This window comes from Mus caroli, unplaced genomic scaffold, assembly GCF_978045245.1.
Source record: "Mus caroli unplaced genomic scaffold, Mus_caroli_1 scaffold_14, whole genome shotgun sequence".
Lineage (NCBI taxonomy): Eukaryota > Metazoa > Chordata > Mammalia > Rodentia > Muridae > Mus > Mus caroli.
This window is the reverse complement of record NW_028227269.1, coordinates 84,484,299-84,504,774: the sequence shown is the minus strand read 5'-3', so window position 1 is coordinate 84,504,774 and position 20,476 is coordinate 84,484,299. Positions and strand designations below refer to the sequence as shown.

The following is a 20,476-nucleotide window of genomic DNA, read 5'->3' as shown; positions in this document are numbered from 1 at the left end:
TGATGGACTTGCAGAGCAGAGTTCCCGGTTGTATGAGAAAGACTGTAGGGAGAGAGCTTCCCACGAAGGCTACAGAACCTGGTTATCACAGGATCAGGATCTTATAATTTTCTGGGCTCTATCACATAGCAAATAATAGGAACTGGGACTATGTGAACACTAATACTGACTGCCTTTTATAGTAATCACAAAAAAACTGACTTAATGCCGTGATGTTTCTACATGTTTAGTTACCTGGAAGTCAAACTACCAGCTATAGCCCAGCAGCCCTTACTTTTCTCATGGACGGCTGACATGTTCAGATTTCTCCTCCATTTACTATGTCACGCCTAGTCCCATCAGTCTATGGCCAGCACCTAACCATGCAGTGCCCTTCAAGTCTGACTAACAGCTTGCTACATTTCTTTGCTTCGAGCTGCACATTAGGCCTCTTCATCTACTGGTGTTCAACTACTAGGGGCTGGAAACAATCCCTGCCGAGCACGACCATATCAGGATTCTCACTCTGTGCTCCAAAACAAAAATTTTTTTGAACAGAAAATCATCAGAGAATGGTGTGTTGTCTACTTTCATATGTATTTGAAGCAATTTCACCTCCATACACCCATTTCCTCCCTATATTTAATTATCATTATGGAGTTACAACCAATTTTAAAAATTAGCACAACAGAAACAGAAAGACATAGCCACATAGTGAGTATTATGAGCTATTATCAATACCTCATTTAGAGAGTTCTGAATCCATCTCACATTAAGTAATAAGTTTTCTACTAATCCATACCATGGAGACTACCAGAAGAGAACAAAGAGAACCCAAAGTTCATGAAAGTGTCATGTACCACACATATGCACACATAGGCATGCACCCTAGAGTCTGCCCTTGTGTCTGTCTGTGCTGTATCTGCATCGATAATCATTAGACATGAAACATTCTCAGATCATGAACTAAATGGAAAAATGGGGTGGGGCTGACAACAAAGTTACAACTCTGATAAAAAGATCTATAAATCCAGGACTCACTGGAAAATTTTAGGAATGAAAGAAGTTAATTTAAAAGCTCCTCGGCTGGCAAGATGGCTCAGTGAGCAAGGGCAAAAGTGTGCTAAGCCTGGTGACATGAGTTCAATCCTCGGGACCCACAATTGCTACTGCAATTGTCCTGGCACTTCCACAAACACTAAGTGATGCATGCAATTGGACGTGTGTGTGTGTGTGTGTGTGTGTGTTTTAATCCCTTTAAATTACCTTTAAATTATATTTACAATTGAAATTTAGATGTTACGCATGCAATAATATATACCCAAAGCCTGGAAGAGTTATTTTCTTGACAGTTAGGGAGAAACAGTCCAGTTTTATAAATATAAATGGACAAAACGGAGACTCATGGAGACCATGAGCACACAGGAACAGCCAAGTGACAGACAGAAGGACCAGTACACCCCACCCTGGCACCCCAACTCCCAGAGCCACAGAGCTCAGTGGCTGTCTGGTCTGGCCCTACCTGCTGGGTGAGGAGATTGATGTGACTGGCTGGAGAATACTGCCTGGCTGCCTGCTTCTCCGCGAGCCGCTGGAGTTCAGCCGTAACCAGACTTTGGTTGTACCTCCTGTTTAAGGAAACATCTTCACCCTCTTTTTGTGTTTTGGCAATTCCTGAATGATGCTTGTGTGGATGACATGACCCTGCTGAAAAAAGGGAGAAGAGGTCTCACCCATTTAAGAATCAAGTCTTGAGTAAAATTACGACAGTGGCAAACAAGTATCAGGCCAACACACACTGATGAATCCTAGGGAGCTCGAACAGCATAAAGGCCAAAGATAATCTTCAAATGGTCATAAAACTCTATAAATCCTTGCCACACCCTAGAAAGTCTTCCTATAGCCAAATGATCATGTGTTTATCAACATGTGATGGCTTATAAACGACTCCTGTCCCAGGGAGCAGCAAAGAGCCAATGTTCGGATTTGCTGGGGATTCGGCTGAGCAGCAAGGCATCCGGCTCTATCCGGAGTATCACCAGGAACAAAAGAGAACCCAAACATGGAAACTCTTATGATTTTTTGGTTTATTACATCAATACATACATCAGCCTGTGGCATCAATGGTGACGGAACCCACACTACTTATAATGCTCCAGGAGGAGACAGGAATAAGAGGAAAACTAGCATTGACTATGAACTCACAAAGGATTGTCCGCTCAGATTTAAATTTTCTTTTTTCAACTCTTTGATCACAATAAAATCAAGGTTCAAGTTTTCTTCTGATTATAAAATCTCACTGAGGGCTGGAGAGATGACTCAGTGGTTAAGAGCACTGACTGCTCTTCCAGAGGTCCTGAGTTCAAATCCCAGTAACCACATGGTGGCTCACAACCATCCGTCATGAGATCTGATGCCCTCTTCTGGTGTGTCTGAAGACAGCTACAGTATACTTACATATAATAAATAAATAAATTTCTTTTTAAAAAAATTAAATATCACAGAAAAGCTATTTTTAAATCCACAAAATAGAAATGCTGTAATGTATTTCGGTTCTATCTGCTTACTTATGTATCTCTGTGGTGCTGGGGACTGAGCCAGGACACTGAGGCTCTCAGTCCCTTTCTGCCCTTTTACAATGCTAATGAAAGCACGCTCATTCTGTGTATGTAATGTGGTGGCATGCCTTTAAGAGGCCTTTCCATGTTTACTGTGTTATCTGGAATATATATTTTTACAATGTATGTGTAAGTTACAAGTGCACTCTGATGAGCACCTGTAACTTTCAACAAAGCCCAGGAGCTACAGTATCAATAACATAGTTAGCCAACGTGCTCCTCCCGGGTGGCAATATCACTTTAGTATATACTTAGGAGATTTCCTGTGAGTATATGTCTATACAGATCTCTCTTTCTCTCTCTCTCTGTAGATACATACATACATACATACATACATACATACATACATACTAGATAATTTGCTTATTTTCAGGCTCCATTAAAGCGGCATCCCAAAACAGTAGGTCCCCAGTGTTAGCTTTCATCATTTAGCACAGCATTACCAAGAGGGTGAGTGTATATAAACTCATGGTGTTTAGTTTTTTTTGTTTTGAAGCCACTGTGGTTATAAACAGCACAGTGCACACTCATGCACACACAGCAGCAGGGCTTTGCTTGTGCCTATGCCCAGGAGTAGGACTGCTGGGTCACAGGGTACATGTATTTTCAAACTGAAGTGACAGTATCAGAGTGGTATGCTTAACACTCCCACACACGCATTCTTGCTGAGCCGAACTTCCCACTGTTTGGGATTGTCAAACATCTGAACGCTGCCTTCTCTAACAGGCTAATAGTGCGTAATTAAGAATGATGGTGGCTGTTGCTGCCGCCCTTAGAAACCTCATCATTTTTCTATTGTCTTGTTTTTCAGTTATTAGAGTTGTGTTTCTGTTTTTTAAATTCTGCTCCATATAATAAACCTACAAATTGTTTTTTAGGTATTAAGTTCTACATCTGAAAAACTATTTTTGTTATTGAAACAGGATCTTACTATATTGCCCAGGCTGGCCTCCTGAACTCATGATACTCCTGCCTACACAACCAAGTGTGGGTGTCACCATTCACAACTGAAGTTTATTTTTATATATGGGTGTGGCGGGGATCTGATTTCACTTGCCATAGCATCATTTATGAGAGAGACCAATGTCACCAACTGTGCTGACTACCTTAGCTTTCTCCTACGTTCCTTCGGTCACACTGTGCTTTTGCAAATCCTATGCTTGCATACCTTTATAGAAGTCACACAGTCTTCAGAAGTCCTCAGTCCTCCTTTCTCTATCGCTTACAACAGGCTTATCGAATTAACCAGTAAACTTGCTGAGGCTTCCTGAGTGAACTTCCAAGCCCAACTTGATGACTAAGACCTGAGGCTTCCCTCCTCTGCCCACACTCATCATATTTGTCCACCGACTTGGGTTTTCTCTGAAGACTTGACATTTTATAAAAAGTCTTTTCTAAACTTTTCTCAGGGTAGCTCATAGTTTTATGCTACTGTCCAACATGCTTTTAAAGCTGTTTAATGGGTGATAATGAATTAAAATGCGGTGTATAATTAATACCAAGGAATTTAAACGTTGAAGTATGGATGGTCTCTGGTAGGCTGACCATCCTTGTCTGGATGCCCACATTCCCAAGAATATATAGGCACCACAAAATGGACTCAGTGGGTTTCAAGCGATAAAGTAGATGTAACAGAATGTACTATTGAAACCTTCTTTTTATTCTCCGAGACTTTCATACAATAGATTTCCAGTATGTTGATGATATTAACCACTCTCTCCTGATACCCCTTCACCACTCACCAAACTCTCTAATTCTCTTTTTCATTACATATATTTTCGGTTGAAACAATTGTTTTCAGATACTAGATAGTTCAAAAGTATTTTTCCAAAATGTACCTAGAGATGATTTTATGTTTTCTACACAGTCAGGAGATTATCTGCAATTAAATTTTATCGCCTTGGTTTTGTTTTTTTGTTTTTTAATCTTTTATGCTGGTTGTGAACAGAAGCAATACTAGTGAGCGCCCTCGCCGTGCCCGTAAGTAAACAACAGGACCATGGTCACCATCTCCTCGTTCAGACTGACCCATCTGTAACTCTGGGGTCGATGCCCTCTTTTCAGGGACCTTCTCTTTTCAGTATTCAGAATCATTACGAGTGAATTTGGAGTTTACTTTTTCTGAATTTGTAATGATGTCATGAATGTCTCTTTTTTCTTTAGTCTGTCACTTTGGCCTGCAGGAGGTACTGGCAGGTCATGCCTACACTCCTTGAGTAGACTTTGCTTATCACACACACTACCGTTCACATGTGGCTAGATTGGGCAGGCTTTTATTATGATTAGAATTTTTGCATATTTATTTATAAACAAAGCTGGTAATTTCCCTTTTATCACTAATTTTGTTTTCAAAACAAATCTAGTCACACAAAATGGGTCAGAGTACTTTTCCATTCTCTAGTAATTTTTAATATTAAAAGGATCTACTTCTAGAAAGAGCATTAGAAATTACCTACCAAATTAAATGGGCCTGATGATTTCTTTCAGAAAGGTAATACAGTAGGGAAATAACATTTTTAAATAACTGGTCCTGGAAAATTGAATATCCATATGTGGAAGGATAAAGTTAAATACCTACATTATCTCACACAATAAGTAATTGAGAATGCACAAAAGTCCTAAATGTGAGACCCTAACATGGAACTCTCAGGAAAAAAATCTAAGGAAATCTTGATGGATTTGGGTTAGAGATTATGTTTTCAGATATGACACAGAAATTACAAGCAACAACAACAAAAAAGGAAAATTGGACTTCATCAAAACTTAAAACTTGGGCTGGCGAGATGGCTCAGCAGGTAAGAGCACTGACTGCTCTTCCAAAGGTCCTAGTTCAAATCCCAGACACCACATGGTGGCTCGCAACCACCCATAATGAGATCTGACGGCCTCTTCTGGTGTGTCTGAAGACAGCAACAGTGTACTTATGTATAATAATAAATAAATCTTTGGGCCAGAGTGAGCAGGGACTGAGTGAGTGGAGTTGACTGGAGCAAGCGAGGCCAACCAGAGCGAGTGGGTTGACTGGAGCGAGCAGAGGTCCTTAAATTCAATTCCCAACAACCACATGAAGGCTCACAACCATCTGTACAGCTACAGTGCACTCATATACATAAAATAAATAAATAAATAAATCATTAAAAAAAAAAAACCTTAAAACTTCTATGCCTGAAGAAAATGAAAAGAACCAATAGATAGAGAAAACGATTCCTAAGATAATTACCTTACGAAGGACTTGAATGGAGAATATATAAAAAACACAGCTCAATGATAAAAATACACCTCAACTTAACAACTAACAAAGAAATTAAATACACGTTTCCCCATAAAGATATGCAAATACTCAAAAGGCATGCAAAAATCAACACATCGTTAGCTGCTAAGGAAGTGCCAATCATAACCCTTCTATAAGATAGATAGATGAGTAGGCAGAGAGAGAGAGAGACAGAGAGAGAGACAGATTGAGATTCTAAGCCAAACTTTTTATAATGGGTAAAATAAAAAGAGATTAAATGCTAGCAAAGATATGCGTGATCAAAATGAGGACTCGTGAAATTTACCACGTGATCTAGCAATCCTACTCTATCTAGATAGCTTAAAAAATAAAAATTTATGTCCACAAGTAAACGCTGCAGCACTGCTTGTAGCACCACTATTCATAACGTGCCAAAGTGGGGAAGAAACAAATGTCCACCATCTGACTAACAGGAAAACAAACGCTGTACAGCCAGACAACAGCAGCCACCCAGCTACTCAGAAAGCATCCAGCATGACACATGTGGCAACACATTAACCTGAGAACCATGACACCATGTGAAAGAAGCCGATCACAAAGACCGCTTATTGAATAATTCTAGCTATGTGAAATGCTCAGAATAGTCAAATCTGTAGAAAAAGAAAGACAACCATGGTTGCCAGAGGCTAGGAGGAAGAGAAACAGATGACTGCTGAGAGATCTGGGATTTCTTTAAGGGCAAAAGAAAGTGTTCTGAAGTTAGGCAGTTGGTGTTTATTATACATTTCTGTGAACGTAATTTAAAAACCACTGAATATATATGAAATAACCAAGTTTCCAAGTAGGGCTATGATCTAAATAAAGCTGTCATGAAAAAATGGGCTGGAGATACAGCTTACTGCTAGGGCAGTTGCTTAATACAGATAAGGTTCTGGGTTCAATTCTCAACATCATAAAATAAATAGGAAGAAAACTTGACTGACAATATGGGTCTACTTCATTTAAAGATTAAAGGTCCTATCTGATGGGCTCTTTGGTCAGGCCGTTTTTAAGTTGTCTGATTCAGGAACAGCTACTTAAGTCAGAAAGAATGCAGAATAACTTCCTAGGCCAATGGTGGTCTTCAGTAGGACTCTGTATGCCCTGCCCTTTCGTCTCTTTTTGTAGAACCTAAGAGCAGCCCTGATTCATTCTATATCACTGAAGGAATGCTAGTGGTCAACACGCAAGACCCTTCTCTAAGTCACAGCAGAAGGTAACAAAAGAGAAGGCAAAGGAAAAGAGGTGCTCCGCTTTCATGGGCTGGGGAGAGCTGACATGGCAGGCAGCCGTCATTTTCTCACTCACCTGCCTTTGCTGAGGAGGGACGAGACAGTTTCTGGCTATAGATATGTGCGGCACTTTGGAAAGAGGAAAAGGGGCCAATGGTGTAGCTGCCGGATCGACAGCGTGGCAGCCCAGCAGGGCTTACATTCTGGGTTCCAGGGTGTATGGAGGGAGGGGCATTGTCAGGGACGGGGCTCAGTAGCAGTGCTGACTGGTGAGGCAGGCTGGGGATAGCTGGAGAAATTTGAGATAAAGAAGCATGGTGGCCAGGGCCTGCCGAGAGGGCAGAGGTTGTGATCATAGACGACAGATGGGTGCTGGGGAGTCTCTGCAGAAGAACAGCAGCAGGACTGGAGAAAGAAGAGCAATTGGTATACACTAGTTTAGCCTCTTTTCCTGATGAAGTGGTAAATCCTATTAAAGCAAAAACAAAAGAACAGGTCATTTTGGAAAAATAAACATACAATCTCTATGACATGTGAACATTTTAGAACATCAAAATAACGTTAACATGAGATAGAAATCATGCAGACTTTAATGAGTATTCATCTTGAACTTAGTAAATTTTGCTTACCAGACATAGCCTGGTAACAAAATTTTGACTTTATTTTTATCCCTTTCTAAAAGCTTGAGTTGAGACTTCCCCAGAAAGCAGAGCAGGACCAAGTCTCTACAGTTCCTCACCCTCTGGGGAAAAAGCAAGTGCTCAAAGCTTGTAAAGAGAATGGAAAATCAATGCCATGCAGTCAGGAGAACATTCTAAGGGGAAGGGAAGAGCAAGAGGGGACCTTCCCTGGGAGACATGTCCCCTGCACTTACTATACTGCACACCTGACCACTGTTTCTCTTTTAGAGGTATATCAGAAAGCACCGTGTGTCTCAAGCACTCACGAGATAACTTATCGGAGTGGATTTCTGTGGCCTGTTGCTGTTTGGGTTGCTTTATTTTCACTTCGTGTATTGTCTCAGGGTGATCTGAAATAAAAAGATATTGCCTTAAGCACTTTTACTAATCAAAACCACTAACATGAAACATAAGTGTTAATCAATGCTGGGAAACACTGCACAGTCCACTACGACCGTTTAAGGATGGTAACTTCTGGAGGACACAGCCAACTGAGTGATTCCCAATGGTTCCCAGCCCCAGCTCCACCTCACTCAAACCCAAGGCAGGAATCTACTGAATGGGACCCAGCTACGACATGCATGGAAACTGAAATAAGAGAATTCGGGTGCTTCCACCAGGACTCCAGATTGTGGCAGGGGATGGGAGATAAGAGATCCTAGTGGCTGGCAGGACCTGTGGAGCCAAGTCAACATGCATGTACAAGAGCGGGACTGTGAGATGCAAGCACAGCCTCACTGGTTGTTGGTGTACCGCCTCAGTTCACCTGAGGCAGGTTGATCGCATTTAGTAATAAAGCCAGTTTCCACTGTAGCTGTTTTTCTCTACTATAAAATTCTGAGACAGAACAGTCCATAGTTATTCATATACTTAGAGAAATGTCCGTAAGTATGTGGCAAGGGCAAGGTTTATCTAAAAACTCCAGAGAGCCTCTCAGAGGGATGAACGAGAGCGTGTGAATCCTGTCCTCTCTCTCCATTGCCATTCTTAGGGGTAATGCTGCTACTTGCCTGTCCAGTTATAAAATAAGCCCAGACACCAAACTATCAAACACCTTTTTTTCTTGTTTGAAACCTTCATACCCATCTCTAGGTTTATACAATAGAAAAAGCAGGAACTGATCTTCTGATATAAAAATTGTCATTTAAAAACAGATCTAAAGGGCTAGGTAGTGGTAGGGCATGCTCTTAATCCCAGCACTCAGGAGACAGAAGCAGGTGGATCTCTGTGAGTTCAAGGTCAGCCTTGTCTACAGCGAGAGTTCCGGGACCGCCACCACTACACCGAGTAACCCTATTTCAAACCAAACAAATAAACAAACCAAAACCAAAACAAACAAACAAACAAACAAAACCCCCAGAAAAACCAAAATCCAATCAAGCAGATCTGAGAATTTGAAATGACCCATCTGTATTTAACAGGAGCTGTTGATACACACTACTGGACCCTCTCCATTACTGTCAAGGGCTAAGCTGCCACATGAATATGGATGAGACCCCCAACTCACTAGGCGAGCAGACTTTTCCTACTCTAACCTTACTGTAAAAAATTCTCAGCCTCTCTTCCACAATAAACTCCATTCATCAGAAAACACTTTATAAATACAAAGGCTTTGATAGCCCTAGTGGTTAAAGTGCTAGCAGTGATCAAAGGGGCTAACACCAAATATGAAAAATATGAGAAAGAAGAATGGACAGAGGAATATGAAATTAGAAACAAGCTCCAAGAGGAAGCTGGGCTTGAGAGGACTATGAAAAATACAATTCAGTAACAGTTCCTAGTAAGGCTTCATGAAATAACCTAAGTGAATTTTACAACAGTGGGCTGAGATGTTGTAGCTCAGTGGCAGAGTTGTGAGGCTCTGGGGTCAATTCCCAGCCCTGTAAACACAAAACAAAATTAACAAAGTTTCTTTGGGAAATTCATCTTATATTTGAAATGACTAATTTTCCTGAATATTTCCATATTAGACTGGGATAGCCTTGAGAGCATTGAGATTGAGTCTAGTACTTAAAATACTGACAAGGGGCCAGAGACATGGTTTTGTGGTCTTAAGTGCACTGGCTTTTCTTGCAGAAGACACCCACATGACAGCTCATAACTCAGGGAATCTGATGCCCTCTTCTGGTCTCCATGGGCCCTAGGCACACATGGTCCACAGACATACATGTAGCAAAACACTTGCATGCATAAAATAAAATACCTACATTAATATACTTGCATGCAGGTTTGAGATGGGTCTTACACTTGAAAGCACAGAAGTTGCTGATGCAGCTATGTCTGATTGCTATGTTGTTGTTTTTATAACAACAGGAGCTAGACAATGTAGTCTACATTGGATTCCACTGGTGTTCCTCAGCAGTGAGGACTTTCAGAAACACAAAGAATGTCACAATGCCTGGAGGAAACCAATGGCACCTAGGGTTTGGGACCAAGAATATAAGTCACCCCATTGGTATGGAACTGCCCCACACAACAACAACAACAACACTCTATCCAAGATGCCAATGGTGCTGAGAGGCATGGACAGAGACGTGCTAAAGAATGGAAACTAAGAGCAAAGCTCTGAATTGAGCAGATGGCAGCTTGATGCCTGGGCCCTGTGTGCTGAGGAGGAACCGGGAGCAGGCACTCAGCCCCTGGAGCTCATTTTCTCAGCTGTACTGACATTTGAAAATGGGACTTGTGCATGTTGTGTGGAAGCACACAGGAAGATGGATGTTCATTAAAGATCAGGTTTTCAAAAGAAAAAAAACAAAACAAAACAAAAAAAAACTCCAAACCCTGTTGTTGTCATGGAAGATGAAAATGTAGCTCTAAAGGATGCTCTTCTTTTGCTTTAAAGACAAAGGCGAGCTCGCCCCCCCCCCCCCCCCGCCCCCAGCCTCAGCCCCACTGCAGAGTTCAGTCTTGCTGGAGACTGGTGTACAGCCAACTTATTCCTGATTCTTCTCTGCACAGCTCCGTTTTCTGCTTATTTGCATTTTTCACTCATTAGCTGGCATACTTACCACCTTTTGCCCCACTATCAGAGTAACTACTGCTGTTCTTAGAGCTTTTAGAATGAGTCCCCAGGAAGACACTGGCAGACTTGTTTTTTTGGGTATAAAAAGTCAACACCTCCTCCAGTTCAGCCTCACTGAAACGAAGAAAAGAGTACGGTCAGCACAGGAAGCTGCTCTGGAAAGTCTTTGACATTTTATTATGGAAACAGTAAGCAGGGGAAGGGAAAGTGAGAGGCACAAGTCGAGGGCTCCTTGGGAACAGACAGTTTCAAATGAAGCCAGCAACCAAGAACATGGAGAGCGCTGTAAGGCTTTATTAACCCACACAGAGATTTCCTACATCTACACTACCTGATCCAGCAGCCACTACTTACATGGAGCTATTGAGACTTAGTTTAAATTAAATAAAATTAGAAGATTTTATTCCAGAGTTGTTCTATGCACATTTCAAGTACTTGGTAGTCACTTTCACAAAGTTTTACTCAATCACAACACTCCTGGTAAGGAACCGAGGCCACAGAGCTGGGTAAAAGCTTAACAGCGACCTAGTTTTATATGATACCCCTCCCCAGCTTACACACAGCAGGGAGCGGAGGGGATGTACACCTTTAAAAAACTCAGTAAGAAAATGATTATTCATAGCCACAGATGGCAACTATTATCTGGCTGTAGTTTGCAATGCATCTATGTCATTTCCAGATAGCTGAAGTATCTTGACTAGAAGGGCTACAAGTCATTTTAATTGGCTGTGTCAGAAACCAGGAGACAGTGTGCCCACAGAGAAGGTTCTTCACTATCTGAACAATGCATGAGACAGAACAGAACTAGACGGGCACTTTGAATCAAGGAAACTACTTATGCTATGGAAAGCCACACAGTTTAAAGTGTGAGAAAACAGGAGATTCTAAAGGGGCCTCCCAGATGCAGGTTTCACTTGATCTTAGCCAAAGTGCTTGCAAGTTATAATGTAGGGATTTTCAACATGTCCAGCCACTGTTTCATCGTTATTTTCCTATGCCTGGAGCTTGGTATTGTTCCAGATAGGTAGCCTTCAGGGAGGTGAAGCAGCCCACCAGCCGTCTTCAGAACACACAAAGGAGAGCCCAGGAGACCACCTCTCTGGATCTCTATAAACCCGCAGGTTGCCAAGGAGGAAAGCAGCACAAGACAAACCGTGCTAGAAACCTGCAAACATCTACGGCCAGGGTGGGGCTGCAGCCGGCCCGGCTTCTCTCCCGCAGTGTTGTATTTGGCACTTTTCATAATACTGGAAGGTAAGGAATAGCTGGCCCAACTACAAGCCGCTCTGTACCTGTCTTATCCTCTGCCCACTTCCTCATTTAGGTCTTCCTGACTCTTTCCTGCAGGCAGTTTGTTAGCCCATTGAGGGAATCCATGTACTCGCCCCAGCTTCCAAAAAACCCTACTCTGCCCAAAGTTCCCAGGAACTGTCCCTTAAGTCACAATCAATAAATACGACCCAATGTATTTTCCTCTCCAACACTTTATCAGTTTAAAGTATATACGGTTTAGATTTAGCATCCAGTTACGTTTCTTTCCTTCCTTTCATCCTTTCTTCCTTCCTTTTTTGTTTTCTTTTTTTAAGTTTGAGGTTTGTTTTCTTCTATTTTTCTATTTTAAGCATTTATTTTTTAAAAAGATACTATTTTCTTGGTGTCATCTACTTTCTTGCCTTCTCTGATTTTAATCTCTTTCCTTTCCTTTGTGTGAGTCCATCCATGGCATGGTGCAGCTGTGGAGAACAACCTGCAGGAGTTGGATTTTTCCTTCTAACACACAGGTTCTGGGAATGGAACTCAGGTCCCTGGCTTGAGGACAAGCACCTTTACCCACTAAGCCATCTTGTCCTTTTTTACTTTTGCTATTTTTATAAGGTTGATGTGGGAAGCTGTTTCTTGCTTCTTTTCTATATCTGTTTTCTCAAACATATTACTCATAACTTCAAAATATCCACAAAATAGTGCATTCAAATATAGACCCTACAAAATGATGTTTGTGTTTGTTGCACACCTAAACACAAGCCACTGAGGCCACGGTGAGGTCTGTAAAGCAGCTAAGCAAGGATCTTACGGTTAAACTGATAACCACAACCTAACTTTACTCCACAAATATCGGAATGCTAATTTCCTAGCGATATACCACCCACTGCTCTTGGACAACTGCAGTCTAATTAAAGAGGCGTAGAGTTGCTTTTTCCCCTTAGCTTAGTGGTTTCTGTACAACTCTCTAATTTGAAAAATATATTTTTAGATTTTATTACTTTATGTGTATGGCTGCTTTGTCTGTCTGTCTGTATGTACATCATATGTATACATACATAACCATTTCCCTCAGAGGTCAGAAGAGAGTGTCAGATTCCTGGGAGTTAGAGATGGTTGTGAGCCATCACGTAGGTGCAGAGAATAGAACCCAGGTCTTCTGAAAAATCCGACAATACTTTTCACCTCTGAATCAACTCTCCATCCCGACAACTCTAGTTTATAAAAAGCACCTTCATTCGGAGTCATCACAAAAGTTAAAATTAAGTGTTTTTGTTATCTCTTCCTTTGGAAATACAATGTCAGTGAGAAAAATGGTGTGGCTGGCGTACATCAAAACAGAGTTGAACAGAGAGATTTTCAGTTTCTCAAGGTCAACCCTAAGCAGGAAAAGCTTGTTCTGTTTCATATAAATTGGACACGACCCTCACAGTGTTGAGAAACAGCAAATTCCTCACCCTGCTTGATGTGGGTAAACGTTGGTCATCTCCACAGCATCAGTAGGTCAGGAACAAATCTGGCCTCAGTAAATACTACAAGTCTCTAGCTTTCCATTTCTAAGATGTGCTTGGTCCTCTCAAGCTTGTGTACTTTGAAGGCTGTCTAGAGCTGCAGCCCAGACACCACATAGCAGTGTTTTGATAACTGAAGCCATGACAACAGCAACACAACTGGCTGAGATACAGAGAGGCCAAGCCTGCAAGACATTCCCTCCCTTGGGGACCAAACTCATTCACATCTGTGTATCAGAAACAAGGGGCTGTTGGGGGCTCAGTGGCAGCTCAGGAGAGGGAAGGACATGGTTAACTCATCAAAAGTGGTCTGTACCTTGCTTGTCGAATAAACTCCTGAAAGCTTTCTGCGTTCACCCCATCTTCTTCCTCTTCTTCAAGTTTCCTCTTTGATTTCTTTTCAGCCATTTGTTCTGTTTCCTACCCATGTCCAAGCCCAGAGAAGAACGACAAAATCAAACTGACTCCTGATAAATGAGCTTCATTTGCTTTTGCTCCCTTGGGTTAATGGTGCCTTACAGTAAAGACTTTATTTAATTCTTCCTCAACATCCACCACAAGCTACTGTTGGTCACCATTTCATGCAATGTTTTGAAATTCCCAAGTAACAGTGGCAGAATGCAATTTTTAATCATGTTTTTACTTTCTACTAACACAGCTCATAGAGAGATAGACCCTTTTATCTGGGATGATAATTCTAGTTTCACAGCGTGGCTAGACAACAGACACCAGATTTTGTTACAATTCATAGAGGAAGGACTAGCCTTGGAAGAGTCTCGAGTCTGACTTGTATAAGACAACAGAGAATTGTAAATAGATAACAGGGTAAACTGTGCCTACAGGCTAGTGTGCTGATATATATGGTGCCACTAGCCTAGCCTGTCCATGTAATTTCAGAAAGGCTATGTCAACTTCCAGGACTCAGCTGTCCCTCTTATATAGTGGCTATATTTTTTTCTCCTGAAAATATTTTTTAAAATGGATGCTAGAAACTTAAATATAAGACACTTTGAAAAAATTCTAATTAAATAGTGTATTGCCTAGGTGTGAAATCATTTCCCTGTTTCAAACATCTCAGAGAAGAAAATCTAACACTTCCAAAACAGAAATACAAGTTGTCATTTTAAATTCACAGTATAAGTTCATTTTCAAATGGTCCACTCACCATTGTCTGTAGGCACTATACTACAATACACTTATAACACACAGCAAGACCTTGGGTATACTTGAGCACAAAAGAAATATGCAGTTTCCTAAGAGCTGAATATAGGCATTGGCTCTAATGATAAGTAGATTTTCAGCCAAGCTGAACTGACAACAAGAGTCACAAAGGGGATGGTGCTGTCAAGAGAACAGAGCAAGGCAGACTGGCCCATTCCTAACAGTGTCTGATGCACCAGCACAGAAGGCTATTGACTCACCTTGTTGTACACAACGATAAAGTCTCCTAGCTGGTGGGCAAGGATTCTTCTGCGCTCCAGAAGTGCCAACCGGCGACTAGGTAATACCATCCTCAGTGAGTGCTGGAGGTTACTAGATGCTCGCTTGAGAAAACGAACCACTAGTTCCTGTGTAAATTAAAAAGAAAGAGAAGGATGAAAGTAGGGATTGTGCCAACCATCAGAAGCCAAGCCAGGATGGAGCTGAATGCAGGCATGGGAAGGCGACAGAGAATGGATTCAACAGGAAACCCGAGGAGAGGCATGGCACACACCGCTGCAAACATGCAAGGTACAAGATGCTACAGAAAGGCAAGGCAAAAGCATCGTATTCCCCCTTTCAGTACTCTGGGAGTCAAACTTAAAAATCAATGTGGATGCAAATAACTACATAGTAAAGCAGTAGTTAAATACACTATATATATATATATATATATATATATATATATATATAGAGAGAGAGAGAGAGAGAGAGAGAACTATCATAATTCAGAGTGTAAAAATATTACTTCTAATAAGGTACACAAACAGATTCAGTTAGGAAACGCAGCATTCAAAATCAGTGTAAACTAAAATCTCAGAGGCAGATGAACTCATCAAAGGTGAGAAGACAGAAAAAAGCCAAATCAGGTATGATGGCACATGCTCATAGTCCTGGTGCTTGGGAGGATGAGGTAAGAGGATGGCAAATTAGAGGCTAGCCTGGGCTACAGAGTAAGATCCTATAACATAACAAAACAAATCACTATAGAGAGAAACCTAAGAGAAAATAATGCTGAGGCCAGAGAGAAAAGGGTTAAATGACAGACTCCCAAAGGAGCTGGAGCAAGAGAGGATCACAAGCCAAGGCTCTGAATCTAAACACAAAGGTCACATTGAGAGACATCCTATAAAGACCATGAAGGAAAGCAGGAGGAAACACACATGGAGGGAGCCGAGCAACACCACAGAACTGCTGCTTACAAAAGTGTTGTGATGAAGGAAAATAAAACTGCTTTGGCAGAGGCAAGGTGACACATCTGTCTTCCTTCCAAATGATAAAGGAACTATGAGAGCTGGGTTGGGGAAAGCAAAGAAGGGGGTGGAGGGGGCCCTGGTGGTGGTGGGGGGCACGGGGAATAATGATGGCAGGGATGGCAGTGTCCTGTAAAAGAATGGACAACTATACCTCTCTTAAGAGGAGAAAAGAATCAAATCTGAAATTGAGAAGATCTCAATTGGGCCATTTATAACATCACAAACTCAGAGAGATTGTGTGGAGCCAGAGACCTCAAAAAGGCAACATCCCATAAAACAATAAAACTGTTTTCAGGAGGATGGGTCTTGAGGCTTTAGGTGAGGTGCCTCTGAGCTACTAGATACAGACTCTCTGAGTCTAGCCTGGATCAGAGGGGGTAGCTGTCTGTGTCCCTGTGTCCCTCAAAAGCAAGGCTACTGGCCCTCAAGCCCGGCTGGGGTAGCTCCAGGTATATTTTCACGAATTCATACAATGTTTACTAGGTTTTGCAGTGATGATCTTATGTATTCTTGTAGAATACCCCAAATCTTGGGTAAATTCTCAGCCAGAAACTGGAATAGTTAGTCTGGCTGTTTTTGTTTGTGTGCCTGTTTTTGGTTATTTTAAGTGATTTTATTTTAATTTTATTTTTGCTCATTGCTCCCTCCTCCAATTTCCTCTAGTATAAAGGGTAGAGACTCATAACTAGAGGCTTGGATTTCATACTTCTCTGCTGTCTTTACTATAAGGTGATTTAGCTACTATTTTAAAACATTATCTTTTTCAGTAGAGCAGACAAATTCTCAAAAAAGGCATGCTCAATTTTCCACTTGGAAAGAGCGGAGCTAACATTTTCCACTGATGGCTGAAGGATTATGCATTACACACAAGGTTTATCTCTGGGTTCTTTTGACTACTTTAAATTCATCATTTGTTTTCTGGGATAACCAACATGATTTTTTAAAATGCACCTTGCACTGTACAGAGAGAACTAAAAATTAAAGTCAGTACTGACAAAGGACACAGCTTCCTCAGAGTTAACGGCCCCTCTGTCTGTGGTAGTGCCTGTAGTTTCAAAAGGCCTTCAGGAGACTGGGGGATCCTCTACAAGCTATGTCTGATCTTATCAAAGAGCTTGATGCTCCCTGTCACTGTTAGCCAAAATATTGATCATGGGTGTGTTCAAATAACTGATACAAGATCAAAATTGTCATTAGTTTTGATTCAGTAATCTAAAAATTTACACACTTACAAGTAAAGTAAGAAGTGAGGCTGACTAATGGTACTTTCTGAGATATTACAGAGGCACTGACTTTCAAAGAGTTAACGGAACTAACTCCTCAGGACAGAAAATAATGGAAACAAAGCGTGCAACATGGTGCCTGTGAGCACATGTGCCACATACTCATCTAGGGGTCAGGGAACAACGTGTGGACTAGAGTCTCTCGTCTTCCCATGGGTCCCGGGAATCAAACCCAGCTCTCCAGGCTTCCATGGAAGACTTTTAGCTGTTGAACTATTTGCTGAGTCTTGCACTTCACTCTTTTCTCAGAGTATACTGCTAAGCTGGGGATAGAAGGAGAGAAAGGAGGACAGCCAAAGGTCCCCAAAAGCAGAGCCTCACCATCTGTTCATCCTCTTTGGCAGCCCAGCTGGGACTGAGTGTCTGACCACCACTGTCTTTTGTCAGACGGATTTGCACATGCTGAAGATAGGCAGAGAATGCTAACCGGGCCTGTACTTTGCTGTAGAAATCAAAAACAATACATTGTTATGAGACAGAATGATAAACCTACCACCTACATACCTGCATCTCTCCAAGTGATCTTTAAGGATCCTTCTGTCAGGATAGCTAAGAATATGAAGACTGTTATAAAGACACTTCTGAATAAAGAACCCTTCTAAACACTCCATGAGCTGTTGTTTCCCATACGAAACCTGAAAACTACTACCTCTGCCCATCATGCTGCCCCTTTGAACTCTGAAGAATGCTCTTGGGAGAATGCAGTGTTCAGTGTTCACTGGGCCACCAGTAGTAAAAAGAAAAGGGTATGGTGTTGGAAGCCCTTCAGGACATACTTCTATCAGTTAGGCTAGTGATTCAGATTTTGCTGTGAGAACTAATATTCCTAGTATGGAAAAGCCTCTGAAACAGGAACTAGATTAATCCTACAAAGAAACTTTTGAGCCCAAATTTTAAGGTCATGCATTTCTCAACTACACAACAGGAGTGGCTGGAGCCCAGAACTAGTGACTGTAGTCCAACAGAGCTTGGTGTGCATGACCTGACAGACAGGGACAAGCCCAGAGAAGTTCTGCAGGGAAAATATCCTTCAAGACGGTAAAGCACACCATGGGGTGTTCTCTGCCTGGTGGTCTTGGTGACAGCCAAGGACTGTCCTCAGGTTGCAGAGAGGAAGCTAGAGAGACAGCGATAACTTCCACTTCAGTGGCTAGCTGTGGCAGATCGGTTTTCTTTCAGGCAAGGCTTTGGTTACTTCAGCTGACCAGCCTCCTGATGCTATAGCCAGAATTACATCAGCTAAGATTAGGACCCAACACAAGCTCTGTTCACGATCCTTGCATATGTAATCACTGAACACTGTCTGCTCATGTTCCCCAAAGTTAAGATGAGGGATTCATCCCAAGTGGACTGGAGATGCTGCTACAGGAGTCGAGGACTGAGAGCGTTTGGAGGACCAGAGTGCAGGGGCATCAGGCCAGGGAGCCTGCTTGCTCCTTGGTTTTCATCTGTAAGAGGTTCCAGCAAGTGAGCTATAAATAAGGTTACAATCTAATTACTAACAGGAGCAGTTATGGAAGTACAGTATGAATTTGAAACGATGAGTTTAAACGTTCAAATATTCCCAACAAAGACATTCCTCTTCTCATCTAGAGATTAATAGCAAGTTCCAGATACTTTCAAAGTTGGCTGACTCACCAACTGTGCTGACTGACGCTCTCAAACTGATAGTTCAAATTTCAATCCTTATTTTGTTTCAAATAAAATAAAGAATACTGAGTTTTTCATGTCTATAAACTGTCCTAAGGGCGTCCCCCGAAAGGGTATCCTGAGATGGTCTCAAAGGCACTGATTGGCATGCCCCCTTACTTAGAAACCTGGACAGAAGTATGAGACAGGCATGACTGGCACCAAAGCAATCTGGGTTTAGAAAACAACCCTGTTCCACAGGCCTTGACAGATACATCATGAAGGAGGTGGTCATGTGATCTCCACCCTAGCCTTGGTCTTCCCCAGACCCTGGGGACAAATGAAACAGCTATCCTATAGGACAGTAGGTAGCAGTGTGGAGTTTGCTGACTTACAGTAATCCATCCTATAAGCTCAGATTCCTACAGCAGCTCAGCAGGATGTTACTGCTGAAATGGAGCTCAGAATACACTTCTGTCTTCTATTTTCCCCTCCCAGCCCCTCTTTCAGGAAATTGTTTCAGAAATCCTGGTCTGACCCTGTACCTTGGCTTGATAGAGGAAGCTGAAGCCTGGAAAGGGTCTCTGACTCCATGACTTGACTTCAATCTACAGACCAGAGCCCAGCTGGCAGAAATGCATTCACATAACCTGAACTCACCTATGAACTCTTCTCATTCTCCCAGTGCCCTCCCAAACCCAAGCCTACCCACATCTCCTAGCCAAAGTATAAGATCTAGCCCCTAGAAAACACAGGCCAGTGCCCAGGAACCTCACCCTCTCCCTAGGCCTCTATCTATTAGCAACCTCTCTGCAGTCCATTTCTTATGACTTGGAAGAAGAGCCATCCCTCTCCTGGCCTTTCTGCACCTGTCCTTTAGGACCCTTCTCTGCCAATAAATCCATTTCTACATCTTAATCCTTTAGCCATCATATTCTTCCTCTTTAGGAATCCCCATCTTTAAAAATAAAACCATCTTTTCTCTCTCCATGATGTGGTCTCACCTTCTGCTGCCAAGCCCTGTGGAACAGCATTATCACACTTGTTCTATGATCTCCTCAGCTCACAACTGCTGCTCCACCCACAAATTCTGAAGTGCCTCTTTATTCCTCCTTTATGCAACAGGCATGCTACGCAGACTTGACCATCCTCCTGTTGCTGGCAGTGTTACCCCTGCCACTCTGAAATGTTTCCTCCTGGTCTTGTACTGACCGACCCAGAGTGGTGTTCCCCAAGCCTGCAGTACTCTGTTCTCTCCGCATCCAGAGGGAGTTAATCCGAACGAGCAGTAATGTCCACTGTAAGGCTTGAACTATGAACCTTGACCTCTATGTTGTACTTCTGCTGGTCACCACAAGGCACATCTTCCTGTTCTTTCTACCCACTGGCTGGCATCACCACATTAGTCAGTGCAGAGCTTTAGTGGGCCACTCTTCCCTCACAAATAGCCTAAACCTGTCCCCTTCTCTCCATTCCTATAACGTTACTCTATGGCCAACACCTCCATCTTTTTTATTGGACAATCGTAACTG

At 42.1% G+C, this 20,476-nt stretch overlaps 1 protein-coding gene across 12 annotated transcripts in view; it reads right to left on the bottom strand.

Annotated features, from left to right (window-relative positions):
* The window catches only part of Ttll5 (tubulin tyrosine ligase like 5), a 238,267-nt gene that overhangs the window by 115,489 nt on the left and 102,302 nt on the right, over positions 1-20,476 (bottom strand). For 10 of the 12 annotated variants that reach the window (XR_015045248.1, XM_029484762.2, XM_021178935.3 and 7 more), the window contains 7 exons: positions 17,637-17,757; positions 14,998-15,144; positions 13,893-13,996; positions 10,792-10,919; positions 8,047-8,130; positions 7,177-7,569; positions 1,502-1,686 (listed from right to left, as the gene is read on the bottom strand). Coding sequence is in view for 11 of the 12 variants with exons in the window: in XM_029484762.2 (XP_029340622.1) it covers positions 1,502-1,686; positions 7,177-7,569; positions 8,047-8,130; positions 10,792-10,919; positions 13,893-13,996; positions 14,998-15,144; positions 17,637-17,757 (1,162 nt within the window). In the remaining variant the exon portion in view is untranslated. The remainder of the gene's footprint in view (positions 1-1,501; positions 1,687-7,176; positions 7,570-8,046; positions 8,131-10,791; positions 10,920-13,892; positions 13,997-14,997; positions 15,145-17,636; positions 17,758-20,476) is intronic. The other 2 variants (XM_021178937.3, XM_021178939.3) reach the window with 1 other exon arrangement.